The 18,744-nt window shown below is 52.1% G+C and overlaps 1 protein-coding gene and 1 long non-coding RNA gene across 3 annotated transcripts; one reads left to right on the top strand and one right to left on the bottom strand.

Moving 5' to 3' along the window:
* Window positions 1–5,088: 5,088 nt before the first annotated feature.
* On the bottom strand, window positions 5,089–7,418 carry LOC144380449 (uncharacterized). Its single transcript, XR_013444607.1, has 2 exons — window positions 7,054–7,418; window positions 5,089–6,381 (listed from the first exon to the last, which is right to left on the bottom strand). It is a non-coding gene; the product is annotated as an uncharacterized LOC144380449 (long non-coding RNA).
* A 1,566-nt stretch (window positions 7,419–8,984) lies between these two features.
* RIPPLY1 (ripply transcriptional repressor 1) lies at window positions 8,985–12,269 on the top strand. Of its 2 annotated transcripts, none has more exons than XM_036105531.2 (4): window positions 8,985–9,205; window positions 10,094–10,169; window positions 10,791–10,855; window positions 11,437–12,269. In XM_036105531.2, exons 1-4 carry the CDS (start codon window positions 9,000–9,002, stop codon window positions 11,732–11,734), a joined length of 645 nt encoding a protein of 214 aa, XP_035961424.1. In that variant the 5' UTR covers window positions 8,985–8,999; the 3' UTR covers window positions 11,735–12,269. The 2 variants fall into 2 exon arrangements, with proteins under 2 accessions (XP_035961424.1, XP_035961425.1); XM_036105532.2 differs by having other exon boundaries at window positions 10,094–10,148.
* The last annotated feature ends 6,475 nt before the right edge of the window (window positions 12,270–18,744 follow it).

The raw sequence follows: 18,744 nt of genomic DNA on the forward strand, positions 1-18,744 counted from the left end.
AGTTGATTGCTTTGAGATGACAGAATCACTTCATTCATTTTCAACAGAACACTGGCCCGAGTCTGAATAATCATAGTTTGTCTGTCAATCATTCTTTCAAGTTAAAAAAAAAGGAAGGGGAGGGGATGCCCAGGTGGCTCAGATGGTTAGGCATCTGCCTTTGGCTCAGGTCATGATCTCCGGGTCCTCGGATCGAGCCCCACGTCGGGCTCCTGGCTCAGCGGGGATTCTGCTTCTCCCTCTCCCTCTGCCTCTCCCCCTGCTTATGCTCTCTCTGTCTCTGTCTCTGTCTCTCTGTCTCTCTCTCAGATATAAATAAATCTTTTTTTAAAAGAGCATTCTATGAAAAACTGGCTAGTTTAGCTTGCAATTCAATCACACAAGTGCTTTTCCTCACGACACTCATCATACTTGAGTATGCAGTCGAAGTGCTTTATACACCCTTCCTATTTTGTCACACAGACTATTTGAAAAGACGTGTACTCAAAGGGTTGAAATTTAATAAAAATTAATAATCTTTACTGTTTCATCAAGACATTCTTAAGTGAAACTGACATTTCTTCTGCCAGGAATACATTGATGATGAAGAATAACATGAATATTAGTTTGGTGCCACTGCCTTGATCCGAGCTAAGGTGTCAGCATTTTTACCCACTATCGCTTTTGCTCCATCAGGGCAAATGTCAACACAGTGAAATGGCAAATAACATCTTAGTATTATCATGCAAGTAGTCTTGTCTGAGTCCCCTGAATGAATCTTAGTGGCCCCCAGTGGTCTTTAGGTCACACTTTTAGGGCTGCTGGTCTAGGCCAAAGCTGGAAGGGGAGGTAAGAGGGAGGGTGCAGATGAAACTTTTTAAAAAGATTTATTTATTTGAGAGAAAGCGAGAGCAAGCATGAGCGGGAGGGGGGAGGGGCAGAGGGAGAGGGAGAAGCAGACTCTCCACCCGGGCAGGGAGCCCAACGCTGGGCTCTATCCCAAGACCCTGAGATCATGACCTGAGCTGAAGGCAGACACCCAACAACTAAGCCATCCAGGTACCCCTGGAGATGAAACTCCTGTCCTGCCCATAGAGGAGGCAGCTGGGAATAAAAAGGAGGAAAGAGTTTCTAGATTTCTTCCCCCAAGGACCTCTGCTGTGCCCCTTCTTCTCCTGACCTGTCTTGCTCCTGAGCTGTCCCAGCCAAGTCAAAAGTTACCCTATAAAACTGCCCCCTCCTGGCATTTTGGATGCTCTGTCTTTGCAAGGCCAAAATACTAACAGAGAATCTCATTGTGGCCCTTACACCTGTCATGGCTGTTTGCTACCCAACACTAGAGCCCCAAGGCTCTGCCAGACTGAATCTATTAGTCTCGGACTGACTTCTCCGCCATCAAATGACCTTCCATTCACATGGAATGAGAACCTGCTGTGGACCCAGTCCTCTGACAGGTGCTAATGAGAAGGAGGAGAGATGACAAAGCCCTTCCCTGATCACCTAGATGGGGAGACTCATCCCATCTGAAAAGGGAGCTCAGATGAAAAGGCGGTGGATACTGGCAAGTCTTGGAGTCTTCCTGGAGTCAGTGTGGGTTCCAAGAGGACCTGGAAGGGAGAGGTAGAATTTGAGTCATGGGGGGAGAGGGGAGGCATTCTAGACCTAGGCAGGGAGGTGCGGATGATCATGTGCAGGGCCCGTGTAGCAGCAAGGCCCACCGGAAGTGAGAGGGAATGCTGGGTGGAGTTGGAGGTGAGGCTGAAAATACAGGGAAAATCATGACTGTCTGTCATATGCCGCCAGTCACGGGGTTGCTGGTGCAGGTTTGTGGACAGGGTGGAAGCTGAGTTGTAAGAAGGCAAATGTGGCCACGTGTGCAGAAAACAACCGAAAGCATGTGGGACAAAAAGAATCAACACCAATGTACCTACAGCATCTCATTTCATCCTCAACTCCAGCCCTGTGATACGGGCACGACTCTTTCCACTCCCCAGGAAACTGAGGCTCAGAGAGATTGGTTAATTGACCCAAGGCCACCTGGGTGGTAAACTAGCGAGGAGGGATTCCAACTCACGCCGGCTTCCCAAGCCTAAGCTCTGCCTCAGCACGGTGATGGAGCGGGGAGAGAGGAATAATTATAATAATGATAACGGGCAACATAGGCTGACGGCTAAGGACGTGTCCAACTGAACAACCTCTACTCACTCTTGTGAAACCTTCACTACAACACTGCGAGGTAGGGACCCTTATTATGTCATTTCACCTATGGGACACTGGGAAATGGGAGGTTAAGTTGTTTGCCCGGGGCCACACAGCTAGGTGTTGGAGCTGGGACGCACCTGAGTGTATCTGAGTCACGAGCCCAAGCTTTTCCACGTGAAGATCCAGCACAGATACACAGACCCCAGCTGACGGGGACCTGAGCTAGAGTGGCAGCCCAAGCCATCCTCAGCAGCGGCTGGTGAGGGCGAAGTGAAGAGCTGCGCCCCGTTTTGTAGTTGGAAGGTGGAGCCATTGATGGATCTGTCCCGCCCCAGAGCACCGGTGACGGGACAGGGGAGACTTGCTCAGGTTGTGACACTGGTCACCCACTTCCACTGGCCCCTTCTGCCCTCTGCCTCCCGCCACAGCAGCCCACGGGAGCGACCACCGAAGGGATCACACCCTCCACGCAGCTGTATTCTACAGTCTCCTGCAGGGGTCGGGGGTGCTGAAGCCAAACAGGCCTGCGTTCCCATCTCAGATCTGTCACTCGCTAGCCATTTGGGAAGTCACTTCATCTCTCTGTGCCTCAGTTTCCTGCTCATCTTGAAATGGGAGCAGTAACAGTACCTACCTCATAGGATCTTCCGAAGGAGTAAACGAAGTAAGAAAGAAGTGCTTAGCACAGTGCCCGACACACCATAAGCGCTCAATAAATGCTCACCTATTTTTGTGGTGCTGATGGCTATTCTCATTAGCTTGTCGGGACCCACCTCCCAGGAAGACACCCGCCACTACTTAGCAGTATCCGGCCTTTACTTAGGCACAATCAGCAGGACTCCGAGGCCAAAGGGGAAAGAGAAGAGAACGCACTCCTGAGAATTCCGTATCTTCCAGAGGCTTCCGGGGCCAAGCTGGGAAAGAGGCCATCTCGGAGAAGAGGGGCTGGCGAGGCTGGCCAGAGGAGCCAGGGATGGGGCTGGATGGGCTGAATGGCGGAGGGAAGGGGCCTGGCTGGGCGTGACGTTCCCCAGGCACCCTCTCTCCCGCCCCTCCTGCTTCCTCGGAGCTCTGTTTTTCTAAGCCCCTGTGGTCCAAATGAGGAGCAAATGGGGAGCTGCGAGGGGGTCTGCCAAAAGAGCCCTGCACCACATGGGTCACGGCCTGGCTCCAGTGGCGGGCCAAGAGGCAGAGGGTGCGGGAGGAGGGCTGACCCGGCAACAAACTGTTCTCCAGAGGGGACCCCCCGTCCCAGGAACCCAAGGGGCTGGGTCCAGGACTTGGCACATTTGGGACATTTGGACTTGAGGGCAGAGGTCCCAGGCACCATTTGCTATTTTTGCTTTGGGGACAGACTGGGGTGAGGGAGAGAACCTTCCCCTTTTTTCCTCTCTCAGAGCAGACCCTGCTTTGCTTCTTGCCTCTGCCGGGCCCCCATACTGGCCTTTTAGGGCTTCCTGCCCCCCAACCCCAGGGGCCCCCGCTCAAGAGTCAGAGGCTGGAGGGAAAGAGTAAGATCTCTGCCAAGGTGAGCACAAAACCTGTTTTGGGCCTTTCCATCTGTCACTGTCCCCCCGACGGCCCCCTCTCCTCACTGGCCCCCAGCCGTGGTGCAGCACAGTGGTTAAAAGCACAGAGACTAATTGAGTTCAAATCCCAGGCTCGTCATGTTTAGCTCTGTGACCTTGGGCAAGTATTTTAATCTCATCTATAAAATGAGGCTTGTAATAGTATCTTCCTCATAGGGTTGTTTGTGAGACAAATTAATCCACGCAAAATGCTTAGGACAGTGCCTGGTACATAAATGTTTAACAAATGTTCTCTCCTCTTACTCTGCTTCTGTACCAGCTCTGCCTGCCAGGATGACACGTCCCCTTCTCTCTGCCGACTTAAGCCCAGCCCAGCTCAACCACCCCCTCCTCCAAGAGGTCTCCCCGGCATTACCCCTTCACCTGACCTCTGTTATGCTCCCCAGTGAGACTAGACCTTGGAGAGCAAGGACTGTGACATGGGCAGCGCCAAGTGAATCACAGAACAACGTGTCGGCCCCGGAGTGCAAATCCGGTGACAGTGACCCACAGCTAGAAACGTATTGTGCGGCACGGCGTACGTAGTACGTGCGTTTGTGTATGCTTCGATCTCCACCTCCATCTCCATATGACAAAAGCAAAAGTTTCACAGAACGACCTGCATCCTTACCAGATGTGATCCACGCTTCTAGTCGCTGTTCGTTCATTTGGCTTCATGCTGGCCGTGACCCCCTCCATTGATTTTAAGCCCTGCCATTGGTTGTGACCCACAGCGTTGTCCACGATAAGCCCGACACAGGGTGGGATTAAGACCTCCAGAGGCCCTAAACCCTGAAAGGATTAGGGGTGAAAGGCCATGGCCTGTGTACAGAGAGGAGGTCAAGTCAAGGGGAGCTGCAGTGGAGGGTGCATGGAGGCCACTGGAGACAGAAGCCTGGAGAAGCAGGCCGGGCTTAGGCAGCAAAAGGCCTCAGCTGTCAGCCCCTTTGTAGGGGTCTGAATGTTTCTTCCAGGCAACTGGGAATGACTGGACGTTTTCCAGTGAAGGAGGACTGTACTCAGGTGTGTGTTCTAGAAAGATCACTGGGGTGGCTGTTGGGGAGGATGGAGTGGAAAGGCCAAGTCAAAGACAAGGGGAAACCACCTTGGAAGCTGTTCTAGGCATCCAGATGAGAGAGGACGGATGACGCCACAGTTGAAGAAACAATGGGGTGAGTGGGGGAGCCCGGAGGAGACAGATGGGAGAAATGGTTGAGGCTTTCGCTTGAGTGACTCGGCCTGTATGCTGCCAGTTCCTGAGGTAGGGACGGAGGAGTTTTGCAGGGGAGGAAATATTCTCAGGTTTTGATTCATTCAACAGACATTAACGGGACTGACATAGAGAAACCAACGTTTTATTTTTCCAAGTTGCCTCATTAAAGAAAAAACGAATATCCACCATTGCAATCATTTCACAAAAGAAAGACTATTTTGCTTGCCCCACCCGCCAAAATAGGAAGGGCATAATCTCAGAATAAAGGACAGTCCTTTTTATAAGTGAATAAGTTTAGATTATTGAAAAGCTTTCCTTTGGATGTGTTTCCCGTTTTGCCGTGACCCACTGAAAACGTCACTGTGTATCAGCCTAATTCGGGGACTGTAACTGAGAACCACAGGTCTGGCCAACGGGCAGAGGAAGAGACATCAGCAACAGAGACCAAGAGGAGTGGATCCAGAAGCAGGAGGAAAACAAGAGAGTCATCAAGAGCGGAAGGAGGGTTTAAGAAAAGAGGGCTTGGCCACCAGTTTCTTGACACCCCGAGTTCAAAGAGATCACTGAATTTGGCAATTAGGGGGTTATTGGTGACCTTTGGTGGGGCCTGTTGACTAGGAAGATGGGGCGGGGGCCAAATTGTAGTAGATTGAGGTACATTTGATGGTGATGGGGAGAAGAGGGAGAGGGAAGGAGGGAGGGGAGAGAGAAAAAGAGATTGAGAGGGAGAACATGTTAGGGGAACAAGAGAACACATCTGGGGAGGGAGGGGCCTTATTTTCTGGCATAAAAGAGACCACCATTTCACAGTCAGGAAAGAGCTAGTATAAAGAAACTGGACTTTCCTGAAGAGAAGGGGGAATAATGTCTGGAGGAAGGGCCCAGAGAAGGAGGGTGGATGAGGCCAAGGCCCAGATAAAGGGATTAGCCTTTAACGAGAGGGGCACCTTGTCCCCTGAGAAGGGAGGGCTGGAGGGGAAGGAAGTTGGAGAGGCCGGCCAATTTTGGGGGGGTGGGGCAGGGCACTGAGGTAATTCATGCTTGAAGGCCTCTGTTTTCTCAGGGAAGTAGGAGGAGAGGGGTGGGGCAGGAACATGGTAGGGAGCTGAAGGAAGTTTGGAATGGGGCCCAGGGGAATGTGGAGGCTGGAGTTGGGGCTTCACAGGGGAACACGCTCGAGGGTGGCTGAGGGGTACGAGGGCCCAGCTGAGCTTGTTTGAGTCCGCCTGGCCCTTGTGCAGGTTTTGTCTCCCTCCCTCGGCTGTAAGCACCTGGAGGCAGTGTCCTCAGCACTTTCCTCTTTCTCGTCCCTTCCTTTGCCAGGCAGTGCCCAGCGGAGTGTCGGCCGGCGGAGGCGCGCAGCTCTCTCAGAAGGGCCTGGCAAAGCAATCACTGACCAAACCCAGGCATGCTCCGGGGCTGTTAGGGGAAACAGAGGTGGGCTCACAATCGCCTGACAAGAAGTTATGCATTTTGTTGTTCCACGCCTTTCCTTGCCACCCTGCTGGCCGTCCTACTCCTTCCTGTTCTGTGCTGACTGCAGGGAAAACAGCCAGGCTCCCACATTTGTCCAGCGACATTTGCAGGCCTTAAAAATCCTTCAGGCTGGGGAGAGCCCACCGAGAGGGGCCAGGGGCTTCAGCTCCCATACTCGGAAGGAAGAATGAACACAGGTTCAAGGGCGGAGGTGGCAGAATGGGTGGCATGGCTGAGTCGGCTTGGGCTCAGGAGTAATGTCTCCCTCTCCTCCCTTTCCCTCTTCCCTCTTCCCTCTTCCCTCCTGCCTGCTTGCGAGCCCACGGCCACCTAGGGGTCAGAAAGATCCCAGGGAGTGCCAATAGGTCGGCTTCTTTCTCCTTCGCTGGCCCCAGTCCTTCCAGGCCTTTCTTCCACCAGGCTCCTCCTCAGCCTCACTCCTCCTTGGAGCTGACGAGGCCAAGCCGTACCAGCAAATTCTCTCCTCTGGAGGTCAACTGAGCAAGAACCCTCAGAGACTGATAGGAACTCGGGGCTCCCCAGCAGCCCTCCTTTTCCCCTCCCTGGGACCCAGGATCCAGCCTGCCTCGCACAAAGCAGGGCCAGAGAGCTTACCGGTCCGAGGCCGCGCATGTCACTGCCCTCATTTCAACACATATAATAAACCTCTGTTTATCGAGGGCTGGTGCCATGCCAGGCCCTTGGGTTAGGTGGCGGCTGGGCTGTTAGAAAGTTTTCCTTGGATGGAGCCAAAATGTGTCTCCCTGTAGCTTCCGCCATGGGCCTCGGCCTCACTCCCACAGAGCATGGGTCATTTCCCCGAGAGGGTTCTCTGCTCCCAGGATAGGCATTTCCTTCTCTCTTTTTAATTTTCCCGTGTCTTTATTTTCTCTTGCCCAAAGAATAGCAGGATCCTGTGCAACCTTTGAGGACGTTCAGAAAAGCGCGAAGCAGGAAGTAAAAATCTCCCACAGTCTTATTCCCAGAACTGACCGCAGTCACCTTCTTCCTTCTTCCAAGCAGCCTCCCTCCCCCCCCCCCCCCCGCCCCCGGCATCCTGGATAGTCTCCACTTGTTTTCTCTCCCCAGTCTTCCACCAAGCCAATTTGAATGTGCAATTGTCTCACTGTTCCAGGAGTTGTTGAGCCTGCTTTCTAAAGTGAGGCGTTTGTCGATGTTGTTTCCAATCTTCCTTTGCTACAGAGCACACGGTGGGGCTAGAATTCGAAGTGGGGTGGGGGGAGGGGGTGGGCGAACAGAGAAAAGAGGAGCCCCTGAATCCAAGTGCTCAGGTGCTGCTAGGATCTGATGTTCTTTCCCACTTTCTGTGCTGATGATTATCCTTCTAGAGCCTGATTGTGAGAGCCTGCTTAGTATTCATGGGCAAAGACTTACCCTAATGAATGTAGCTGGTTTCCTATTATTGGACACTGAGGTGGTTTCAAATTTTGGACAATCACAAACCCGACCAGGACGAATACCCAAGAAGCTAAATCCATGCTGCTGCTGGACGCTGGGCTCCGGAGGAATATTCCGGGACTTCTAAAGCACAAGGAGGCCGCCAACAGTTGTAACTGGAAGCTTTTTGGCAAAGGCCCAAGACTGTGCTGGAACCGCTAGGCTTGCCCCCCGCCACGGGGTCAGTACCCTTTACCCAGCGAATGGTGTTCAGGCTATCAGGGCCCCTTGAGGCCACTGGACCCGCACCTTGCACTCTCGTCTCACATATGAGGGAACAGAGGCCCCTGGGCCAGGGACAGTTCTGAGGCGGTTTAGCAGCCAGAAGGAACCCTGCCTCACCTCCCCCCCCCACACACACACACCCACCAGGACCCTGGCTCCTGGACTGGGGGCTGAGCTCTGAGACTTGGAATCTGACCTCCAAGCCCTGAAATGCTGCCCACACTCCTTTACCAGACCACTTACTGCTGAAGCCCGAGAGGATATTCGGGCACTTTTGCAAAGGAACCGACCCAGAGAGCAAAGGGCGTGGAAGGAAGGCTTGAGGGTCACCCCACAGGCAGCTGGACCCGCTCCACCCACAACCTGCTATTTTCCTGACCCAGGTGGCGTGCTTAAGGGCGGTCACCCTCTATCAGGTCCACTTGGCACATCTCTTGCGGGTTTTGAGCAGAAATAATGTGTGAGTCCCTCGCTCGCCTTAGCCGGGTCAGCTGTCCCTTTTTGCTGGGAACTGGCTTTGCCAAAGGCCTGTCTCTCCAGCCCTCTGGGCCTGACAGCTTTCTGTGGTTTTGGGTGCTAATGAGCTTCTCGCCCTAGCCTTGCTACTGCCTGGGGAATTTGCACAAATGGTGTGTGATTTGCCCCTTCTGTGTTTTCCTTTCTGACTTGGAGGTAAAGAAAACCCCTCACCCCCCACCGACTCTCTGTTTATTCAACTGGGAGGGCTTTCACACCCAGAGACCCAGCTCCCCCCCTCCGTGAGCTCCCTGTCTTAAATCCTCGTCCCTCCTCCCAGGTCCCCCAGCCCTGCTCTGCCCTGAATAATTTATGAGTCCAGGCAGGCCTTATAAAAGGGTCTCCCAGGAAAGGCCAAAAGAATGCAGGAGGTTCTGAGAAATGAGAGCCCCTACGGCCTGCCTGGCTTCGACCCCCTAAGGATGGACCCTTCTGTTCCTGCTGCTGCTGCCCCGGACCCAGCCCTGGCCCTAGCTCCAACCCCTGTGCAGCACCCCCAGGGGCTCCTTGGCCTATTAAGTCCATCGCCCCTTGTCTCCTCTGGACAACGAGTAGGTGGCAGAGAAAGGTAAGTGGAACTTGGCCTTTGGCGACCCGAACTCGGGCTTAGCGGGGTCCCGGCATTGGAAGGACAACGAAATGGATGAGATGGCCAGGGTGCCCCCGCTCTCTGTGGAGGGATAGGGCAAGGCCTCGCAGCACCCAGAGACTGCCCCTTCCATATCTCAGGCTGGAGTGTCTCAACTGGCTTCTCCCCTCACTCATCCCCCTGGGTGGCAGGAGGGGAACTTGGGGACGGGGGTATTGCCAAAGCTGAAAGCCAAGCAGCCAGGCCCTCGTGGGCCAAGTTGCTTAGTCCACTGAGGAGCAGGGGAGACTGCCATGGAGCGTGGCTTCCATATGACCCAGGCTGAAGAGGGGGTAAGAGAGGGCCAAAGTCCCAAAAGAGTCTGGGGGGCAGTCTCTTCCCTGACCACGCCTTAAGATTTCCATTTGCTTTTTGTCCGGACCTCTGGGAGTCTAGTGGGGAAGCAGTGGGCCCAGGAATAGTCCGGGCCCCTTTCCCCAGCGCAGGAAGATTACGGTAGGACTCTCAGCTCTACTTCTTGGAGTAGGAGGGCCGGGGGCCAGATATTTTCCACCCAACCCTCCTTTATTCCTCTAAGCAAGTAACAGTCCACAAACGATGAGTGAAATGCCTACTGTGAACCAGGCGTTGTACTGGGCGCTGGGGATTCAGACACGATCAAATGTTAAGTCTGCTCCCAAGAAGCTCAATGGCGAGTAGACAGATAATTACAAACCAGTGTGACAAGAGCAATGATCACATTGTTGAAGCAGGGGGGAGGAGCACTGACCTGGGCTCAGGGGCCTCACGACAGGCTTCCTGGAGCCCACATCGGAGCCAAGTTCCAGTCTCCTTCCTCCACGGATTGATCTCGCCTCTTTGTCCTAGAGGAGCTTGTCTCTGGAGGCCCTGGCTGTCCTCTACAAGTGACCCGCTGGGGCAGGTGAGGAGACCGGTAGATTCGGTGAGTTTGAGCCCTTGTGGCCCACGGTCACGTGCATAGGCAGCCACGTGCGTTCACAGTGGCCAGGCAGGTCCCTTTCCAGAGCGCCCCTGCCCTCGGGCCAGGGCTGCAGATGTGGGAAAGCCTGTCCATGGCCTCACTCACGTTTGACTCCACAACAGCTGGGGGAGGAGGGCCACCCTGGGGTTTCTGCTGCAGTGGGAAAGATGAAGAGACGAGTGCCCAGGAGAGGGGAGGGATTTGGGCAGGCCCCACAGCTAGTCTGTGGGAGAGCTGGTGCTAGAATCCTGGTCTTCTGGCATGCAGCCCCAGTGCTTTCCTCCTCCCACCCACCCCGCCCCCACCACCGCCGAATCTTTGCGGCTCAGTAGAACTCTGTCTCCTGGCCAGTCTCCAAATAGGTGTTAGAACAGGGGCAGGAAAGCAAACAACCCCCAGGACTCTTGTTTTACAACCAGAACCAGGACAGAGCCCCTTGTTGTGGGGGGGGGCAGGGGCTGCCCCCCGAGATGTCTAAGGTTTCTTCTAGATCGTCTTACGGAGGGTTGTGACCCTTGGTATGGAGGAGGTAGTCGTGTGGCCATGCACTTTGAGCCACATGTTAGCTCTTGCTTTGGACAGGCTACTGGTGGGCCAACAGGGGCCGAAGTCATGAAGGCTGACCCCGAGTTCCATCACCCTGTCAGGTAAGCCTGTGGCGCCCAGCTCGGAACCTGATGTAGGCCTGTCAGCTCTTCCAGTCCTCAGAACAGCCCTGTGGAGCCGGAGGAGGTAGGCAGTGCCAGGATCGCTCTTTCTTAGACCAGGAAACTGAAGCCCAGGGTGGTTAAGGGAGTCGACCAAGGTTGCCTTCCTTGGAGGATCTGTCAGTGACCCCTAAGAATAAGCCCCTATGGGCGGGGTCAGCAAAGGAAGCTTTAGTGGGACATGGAGGACACAGGGCTAGAGAATTCTTCGCTAGAAGACTTCTGAAGTGGGGGGTTGTGGCGGGGCGGGGGGAGAATGGGACCAATGTCAGAGTTGACAGATACCAGGGCAGGGGCTCCCCACAGCTCTATGCCCACCAGATATGACCTTCCCGCCTGGGGCCATTTTGTAACCATCTAGAAGGTTCTGTTACAATGCTTGCTTCCTTCTTTTCCGTTTCACCTCATTACTGCAGGCAGGAGAAGGAATTTAGGGGTTGACTTCCTTCGTGGCCTTCCTTGCCTCTCTGCACGTAAAAGACCTATCTAAGTCAGCGGCCATATTTCTTCTCTGTCCACAGGCTCTTCTGGCCTAAAGCCTGCTCCTTTGACTACCTGTACAGTGATGGAGAGATTTTACTGCAGAACTTCCCCGTCCAGGCAACCATCAACCTATATGAGGACTCAGACAACGAAGAGGAGGAGGAGGAAGAAGAAAAGGACAAAGAAGAGGAGAAGAAAGAGGAGACAGATGAAAGGGGGCCGGAAGAGTGTGTGAGGGTACCACGGTCAGCAACACACGGCCACAGCTCATCTTCCTTCCCTGCTCCTGACATGCCCAAACTAAACCGGTCAGAGTCTGATTGGGGTTCAGTATGACTGGCAAGGCTCTAGAGCATCAATGAGCCAGGAATCTCCAGACATAGCTCTCTAGACTGTAAGTTGGGTCCTTGAGTTCCCAGCTCACCGTGGCGATATTCAGCTGGCCTGTGGGCCCAGACCTCCTGCATCTCATTGTCTGTGTTGTTGTGAGACAGTGAGAGGGTCCAAGGAGCTCTAGGGGAAGACCTGCTTTCTGAAGCTCCCCGGGAAGCAGATCAAGACAGTGCCTGCCCATGCAGAGAGGATCAGTTACTCTTCGGGGTTCTTTGACTCCCCAGCATTCCAGCTGGCCCCAGAGTCCTGTCTCCCCACAGAAAACCTGACTTCTGGCTTCACCTCCAGGGACACCAACATCAGATCCAGGCAAAGTGGGGGCACCTCTCTGAGGAGCCTTGCAAGAGAGGAAGGGGGCATCTAGGAAATCAGCTTGCTTTGGGGACCTCCCTCCATTTTGCCTGCTATCCACTGGGGTCTGTGTGTTGGTATGAAATGAATCAGGAGACAAATAAACTAGATGATGGGTGCCCTTTTCCTGGAACTGTGCTGATTTCTTAACTGAACTCTGCCCATGTCGTGAAGCCACAGGCAGAGGTTCAGAGACCAGCTCAAGGCCAATTCATTGCCCTACCCGAGGTCAGTTGACAGATTCTACTCCATGGGGATACAGGGCCAGGGACCGACCCAGCATGGGGCCAGGCTTTCTCTGTCAACTTGTGAAATCAGTCAGGCTCCACTAAACTTCAAAGGCAGCTTAGGGAAGGAGCAAAAAGGCCCCCAAAAAGCAGCTTGAAAATTGGGAGTATGGTTGGGGGGAAAAGTGAGAGGTACAACCTCAGTTGAGCTCTGGAGATGAGTGTATGCATGCAGGGAGGGGGTTCAAAAGGGGGGGTTACTAAGTCCTGTCAACTTTATCTCCTCGATTCCCTTTGTATCTACCACAGCTCAGGTCCTCATGCCTATCCCGCCCCAATTACCCCAACTAATGTTCTTGCCTCCTCAGGGCCCTTTGCAATGTGCCCTCCCCACCGGTCACAAGATCAGACCATAGTGTGCTCCTGCCGAAAGCCGTACCATGGCTCTTCATTGCCTCCCCAACAACTGGGACTTACCTTTCTTTTTTTCTTTTGGTCACAGATCCTCTTGAGAATCTATGGCTTTTCTATTCATATATTCACAGATGAAGTCCTTAATTTGATATTCTAGGCTGTTCGATCACCTGGTTCTTGCCTGTCTCTTCAGACTCCTCTCTTGACAGTTGAAGCCTATGGCTCCTGTCCTTGAATGTGTCATGTTTTCTAACACTTTTGTGGCTTTAAGCCTCTGTCTGGAATGCCTTACCACTTTCGTAGGTCTGGTAAGGTCCCCTTCACCCCAGAGGACTAGCTCAGACACCATTCCTGTGAGAAGCCTCCCCAGACCTTCAAGTCCAGGTTGGGTGCCCCCATATATTCAGGACCTCGTCTACCATAGCATCTGCCTCTGTCCCCATGTGGCTGTGTCTGATATCCCCATGTGACTTTATCACACAGCATGCTGCCTGGTACAAAGGACATGCCCAGGAAATGTTGAAGGAAAAAGATTCTTGGGTCTTCTTAAAGAACCGCCTCTGTCCCTCCACTTGCTGGTCTCCCGTATCTTTGCTTAGCTACAAACAGGACCAGCTAACGTCATCTGATTCAGGACCAAAATGCTGGCTATTTCTCTCCTCCTTCAACTTGAGATGGGGCTGCTTTAGTTCTGAGCCCTCCCTGCGAAGTGCCTGAATTTGGACGGACCTGAGCAGACCACCAAACTCACACACGCTGGTGCCATCTATTGGTCAAAACTTAACCTCATTCCTTAATTGAGGCCACCAGACAGTTGACCTTTGGCCACTGGGATTTCTGGAGTCCATTCTGTTTCTGTTTGTAAGTAAGGCGGACTCTACCGTGCTCTGGCTGTATGACCTTGGGCAAGTTACTTATCCACTCAGAGCCCCAGGCTCGTCATCTGTCATATGGGGAAACTAATACTTCTTCTCAGGGTTGTGAAGATCCCATCAGATAATACATGTAAAGTACTTAGCACAGCCCCTGGCACACAGTAAAAGCGCTCAATAAATGCTAGTAGTCATCACAATTATAGTTTTAGTGGTGGTTATTATTAATTTTATAGCAGACATATAAGCAGAGCTTATCATTAGAGTCAGCTAATGACTGGTTTACTCAACTAATGACGGATATATCCTGATCCACCTGATCTCCCTGGCACCATTTCGTTTAGCAGTCGAAGAATCTTTGCGGTGTTTGATAAAAAACAAACAAACAAACAAACAAACAAACAACAGAGGTCAAATGTGGCTTCCTGGGCCACTCTCTGCAGGTTTCTGGTCCCTTTTTCCTAGGACAGAGGCTTCAAAACTTCTTTTTTGTGCTTTAGCAAGAACACCCTTCTTTTTTTTTTTTTAAGATTTTATTTATTTCTTTGAGAGAGAGAGAGAGAGCAGGAGCAGGGTGAGGGGCAGAGGGGGAAGCACACTCTCCACTGAGCAGGGAACCCGATGCGGGGCTTGATCCCAGGACTCTGGGATCATGACCTGAGCCCAAGGCAGACGGTTAACTGACTGAGCCACCCAGGCGCCCCAGGAACACCCCTCTTTTGAATTGAGTACAGCAGCCCAATATACAAACCAAATGAAGATGGAGTTGCCCTGGTGGAAGGCACAATAGCTGATGCAGAATTCCCATCCTGCTGTCCTCTCTCTTGTAAACTAACTCTCTCCATTCCTCTGTGAGGCACCCACAGGGATCCCTAGATTGTTGGGAAGACCCTTTGGAAACCGCTGTCGCAAGGGTTAAAACAAGATTGATTTGAAGTCAAAGGGGGATTAGTATTTTAACATGTCCAGTGTTCCGTTTAAAATCCTTGTTTTGGGTCCTAAGCTCCCAGCATTTCATAGCTCAAAAATTGCTCGAGTCCTTGTACCATAGGTTATAGGCATTTGAAATCCTTGGAATCCCAATATCCTTGGTTTTAGGGTATTATATAGCATAGAATTACAAATCCCTAAATCCCCAGGGGCTTAAAGACCCTAAAACCCTTGGAGCAGTAATTCTTAAGTCAGAATGAGCTCCTCTCACTTTCCCTCCCCTCCTCCTTCTCAGCGCACACGCGCTATTGGTCAGTGGCAGACATTTTGTCTCCCTTTCCTCCCAGTCCCCTGCCCTGAAATGGCTTCCAATTCTCCTCCCCACACATGGTTGCTAAGTGACTGGAATTCACTGTTATGAGTAACTAGAGCCCAGTGTGAGTTACTTTGTCATCGGTGTATCCGGTCCTTGTAGCAACTTCAGATCCAGTACACAGACTCAGGAGACAACTCTCTGTGCAAAACTCAAGAGTCTTTCCTCCAGCTCCACGACAGCTGGCCCATCCTCATGCCCCACACTTCCTTTCCCCAGCACTAATGCCTCTGGTTTCCCCCACCCAAGAGCAACGGAGAGAGGACACATCAGTTTAGTGGGAGGTTGCATCTGAGCTGGGCTTTGAAGGATGGGCTCAGGGAAAGATGAAGGGAGAACACTTTCCAGAAAGAAGCAGCAGTATAAATTCCTTCATTACACAAATACTCATTGAGCACCTACTCTGTGCCAGGCATTAATATTGTAATGATTAAGAGTATGGGATTTGGAGGCAGATGGACCCGTGTTCAGATCGCATTATTTGCCGCAGGCTGGCTCTACCCATAGGCCCACTCCACTCAGGTGTCAACGAGCTGTCAGCTCTCTGCTTATCCTCCTCTGTCTCTAGGCAAGGAAAGCCCCCTTCCCTGCCCCAGTGGGTATCACCAACCCCCATCTCTCCCCTCCCCCACAACTGAGCCTGTGTGTTTATCTAGTGGGCACTTTGTCTCCTTTCTTCTTCAGGCCCCTTGTTGTAAAAGGGTTGCCAATCCTACTCCCGAACAAGGTGGTCAGGTGGCCCGAGTTCCCTGTTTGGATCTGTCAGGAGCCTGGTGTTGGGTACTGTGTTTTTGGTTTACTCCCAGATGGGAAGGCTTCTTGCAACCCCCACGCAAAGCACAGAAACCCAGGTACAAAAGCCTGACAAAGAGTGAGTACAACACTCTTTGCCATCTGCTTGCTATTCACGTAACATCCACGATCGCGTAGGAGATAGGCACAATTATTATGCCCATTTATGAATGAGAAAACTAAGAGTTAGCAAGGTCTTTGTACCTGGGTTTGTGTGCTTGCATGGAGGTTGAGCCTTGCCTGCTGGGGGTAAACCCAAAACACTGTAGGCGACACCAAGTCCCTGACAGGTCAGAATAGGAAACTCGGGCCACCCTTTTACACCGGGGTGCTAGGGGGGAAAGGAGACATACTGCCCATTAGATAACCACGTGTGCATAGTTGGGGGTTGGTGGGTCAGAGATAATAACACTGAGTCAGAAGAGGGAGCTTTCCCTATCCAGAGGGAACAGGCAACAGGGTGGCTAGGAGGATAAGAGTTACAACAGCAGATAATCATTGATTTATTTTATTTTATTTAAAGATCTTATTTATTTATTTGACAGAGAGAGAGAGAGCGCAAGCAGGGGGAGCAGCAGAGGGAGAGGGAGAAGCAGGCTCCCCCCTAAGCAGGGAGCCCGATGCAGAACTCGATCCCAGGACCCTGGGATCATGACCTGAGCCGAAGGAAGATGCTCAGTTGACTGAACCACCCAGGCGCCCCGCAGATAATCAGTGAATTCTTACTATGGACTGGGTGCATGGCTAGGAAACTGACAGGGATGAACTCTTTTAATATACCAACCCCGAAGGAAAGGTACAGTTAGGAAAACTGAGGCTTAGAGTGTTTTGGTTTTTTTGTTTTTTTTTTTTTTTTTCCCCAAATCACACAGCTGGTAATCCATGGCACCTTCCAAGTGCCAGGCACTTCACATGTATTATCTCCCTTAATCCTCACAACAATCCTGAATAGTAAGCACTAGTACAGATGAGAAAACTGAGGTTCAGAAAGATTAAGGAATCTGCTCAAGGTCACACAATTAATAAACGGCTGAGCCAGTTTTTGAGCGATTACAGCACGTGCCTCAGGTTACCCCACGATGATAAGCAGCAGGAGCAGGATTCAGGTCTGTCTCCTTCCAGAACCCCATGCTTTCAAGGGATGAAATCTACAGGCTTGAGGAAGGATTAAGTCTGTGGGAGGCCAGAGAGAAACAAAGGTTCACTTCTGGCGAGAAGGAAGTGAGTCAGAGGTTAGGAATAATTCCAGGCCAGGAAAAACTGAGGGATACTGAAAGGTGTCACCAAGGTTGGGACGTTTGGGGGCCTCCTGTAGGAAGTGGCAGGTTCCCACAGAACCTGGGCTTCTTCGGGCACAGGGCTACCAGGGGCCAGGGGCTGATGAGGGACTTCTGTTCCTGCCCCTCAGTGCTGTGTGGCCTCTGAGTGGAATGGGCCCTGGCTGGGCGTGCTTCCTTCTGGCCGAAGAGTCTGGGCCCAGAGGGAGGAACTACCCATTGCCTAGGTGGTGCGCCGGGCACTGAGCCCTGCACCGCACACACTTTATCCCGAACAAGGCTCACCAAACTCCAGAGGGTGAGTGGTGCCATGCTCATATTGACAGATAAGAAAGTGGCTCACAGGGATTAAGTGACAGCCAGGATGTGGGGAAGCTGAGGGGAAACCCCTGGCGGTGTAGATACAGAGTCCTGGCTCCTAACTACTAGGCTCCTCCTACCCTCTACTGATTCCCCCAGGGAAGTCCTGAAAGGCCCTTAAGGGCATGCAGCTCGCATGCTCTCCTGTGCCGTATGGAGGAGACGCATGTAACCTGCCATGCAAAGGCATTTCTATCCCCATCATTGGGGACACTTGGGGCCTAGAGCCATGTGTAAATTAAAAGGAGGTTGAGGGAAAGCCCAAGAACAAGCTGGAGTCAGGTTCTGGGTTCTTCCCAAAGCCTTCCACCCCTGGGAGAGAATGGCCAACTCCCACAAGGCCCCAACAAATTAACTGGGGTCTAGTAACAACACGAGATGCATTGCCCCCTAGTGGCCGAGCTCTAGACTGAGCCTGGACCTTTAGCACAAGGCAAGGGATCCGGAGGCCCATTGACCCAGAGGATTCTATGACCAGCCATTTAGCACCTGGTGGTTATGGGGACAGGTTCTGGAGTCACACTAGACCTGGGTTCAAATCTTGGTTCTCCTCCTTGCTGGCTAAGTGACCATGGGCAAAATAGCACATTGGTCTTTAAACCTCGGTTTCTTCATCTGTAAGATAAAGATAATAATACTAATTTCAAGGGTTAGTGTAAGAATTAAGGGAGATAATACATGTAAAGGACTTAGAGTACTTGGCACATTATAGATGTGAGGTACAATGAAATATATAGCACTGTTCTTTTTTTAAAAAAGATTTATGTATTTATTTGAGAGAGAGAGTGTGTGTGTGTGTGTGTGCGCGCACGCGCGCCTGGGGGGGAGGGGCAGATGGAGAGAGAATCTCGAGCAGACTCCACACTGAGTGTAGAGCCCAACGTGGGGCTCAATAGGGGGCTTGACACAGGGCTCGATCTCACAACCCTGAGATCACGACCTGAGCCAAAATCAAGAGTCAGGCGCTTAACCGACTGACTCACCCAGGCACTCCAGCACTGTTCTTTTTTGACACATCTTATCATTTTAGAAGTTTCATCTTTGACTCTTCTTGACTTCCCTAACATGCTCTATTAAGTCCTGGATGCCCCCACACCCACTGTCTCCCAAGGCAGGCACTGTCGACGCACTCACCTAAGGCTTGTGGGCAAGGCCCGGGCTAAGACAGGTGTTTCCCTCCATGTATACTCTCAAGAATCTTGGACTCCACATCTCTGTACATCCTGTGAATGTTAATAAGCTTGCTTTACACAGGCTTTTTCTATGTTTCAGAGCAGCTTTACATCCATGATTTCATTTGAATCTCGTAATACTCCCCATGATATATTCCCATTTTCCTTTTTGTTTTAATTTAAAT

Source organism: Halichoerus grypus, chromosome X (assembly GCF_964656455.1).
Source record: "Halichoerus grypus chromosome X, mHalGry1.hap1.1, whole genome shotgun sequence".
NCBI classification, from domain to species: Eukaryota; Metazoa; Chordata; class Mammalia; order Carnivora; family Phocidae; genus Halichoerus; species Halichoerus grypus.

Excerpts from the sequence above, each read along its gene's own strand:
- RIPPLY1 (XM_036105531.2), top strand. The coding sequence starts at position 9,000 with ATGCAGGAGGTTCTGAGAAATGAGAGCCCCTACGGCCTGCCTGGCTTC. Across the intron at positions 10,170-10,790 it reads TGAGGAGACCGGTAGATTCG|GCTACTGGTGGGCCAACAGG; the intron begins GTGAGTTTGAGC and ends TGCTTTGGACAG. Across the intron at positions 10,856-11,436 it reads GAGTTCCATCACCCTGTCAG|GCTCTTCTGGCCTAAAGCCT; the intron begins GTAAGCCTGTGG and ends CTCTGTCCACAG.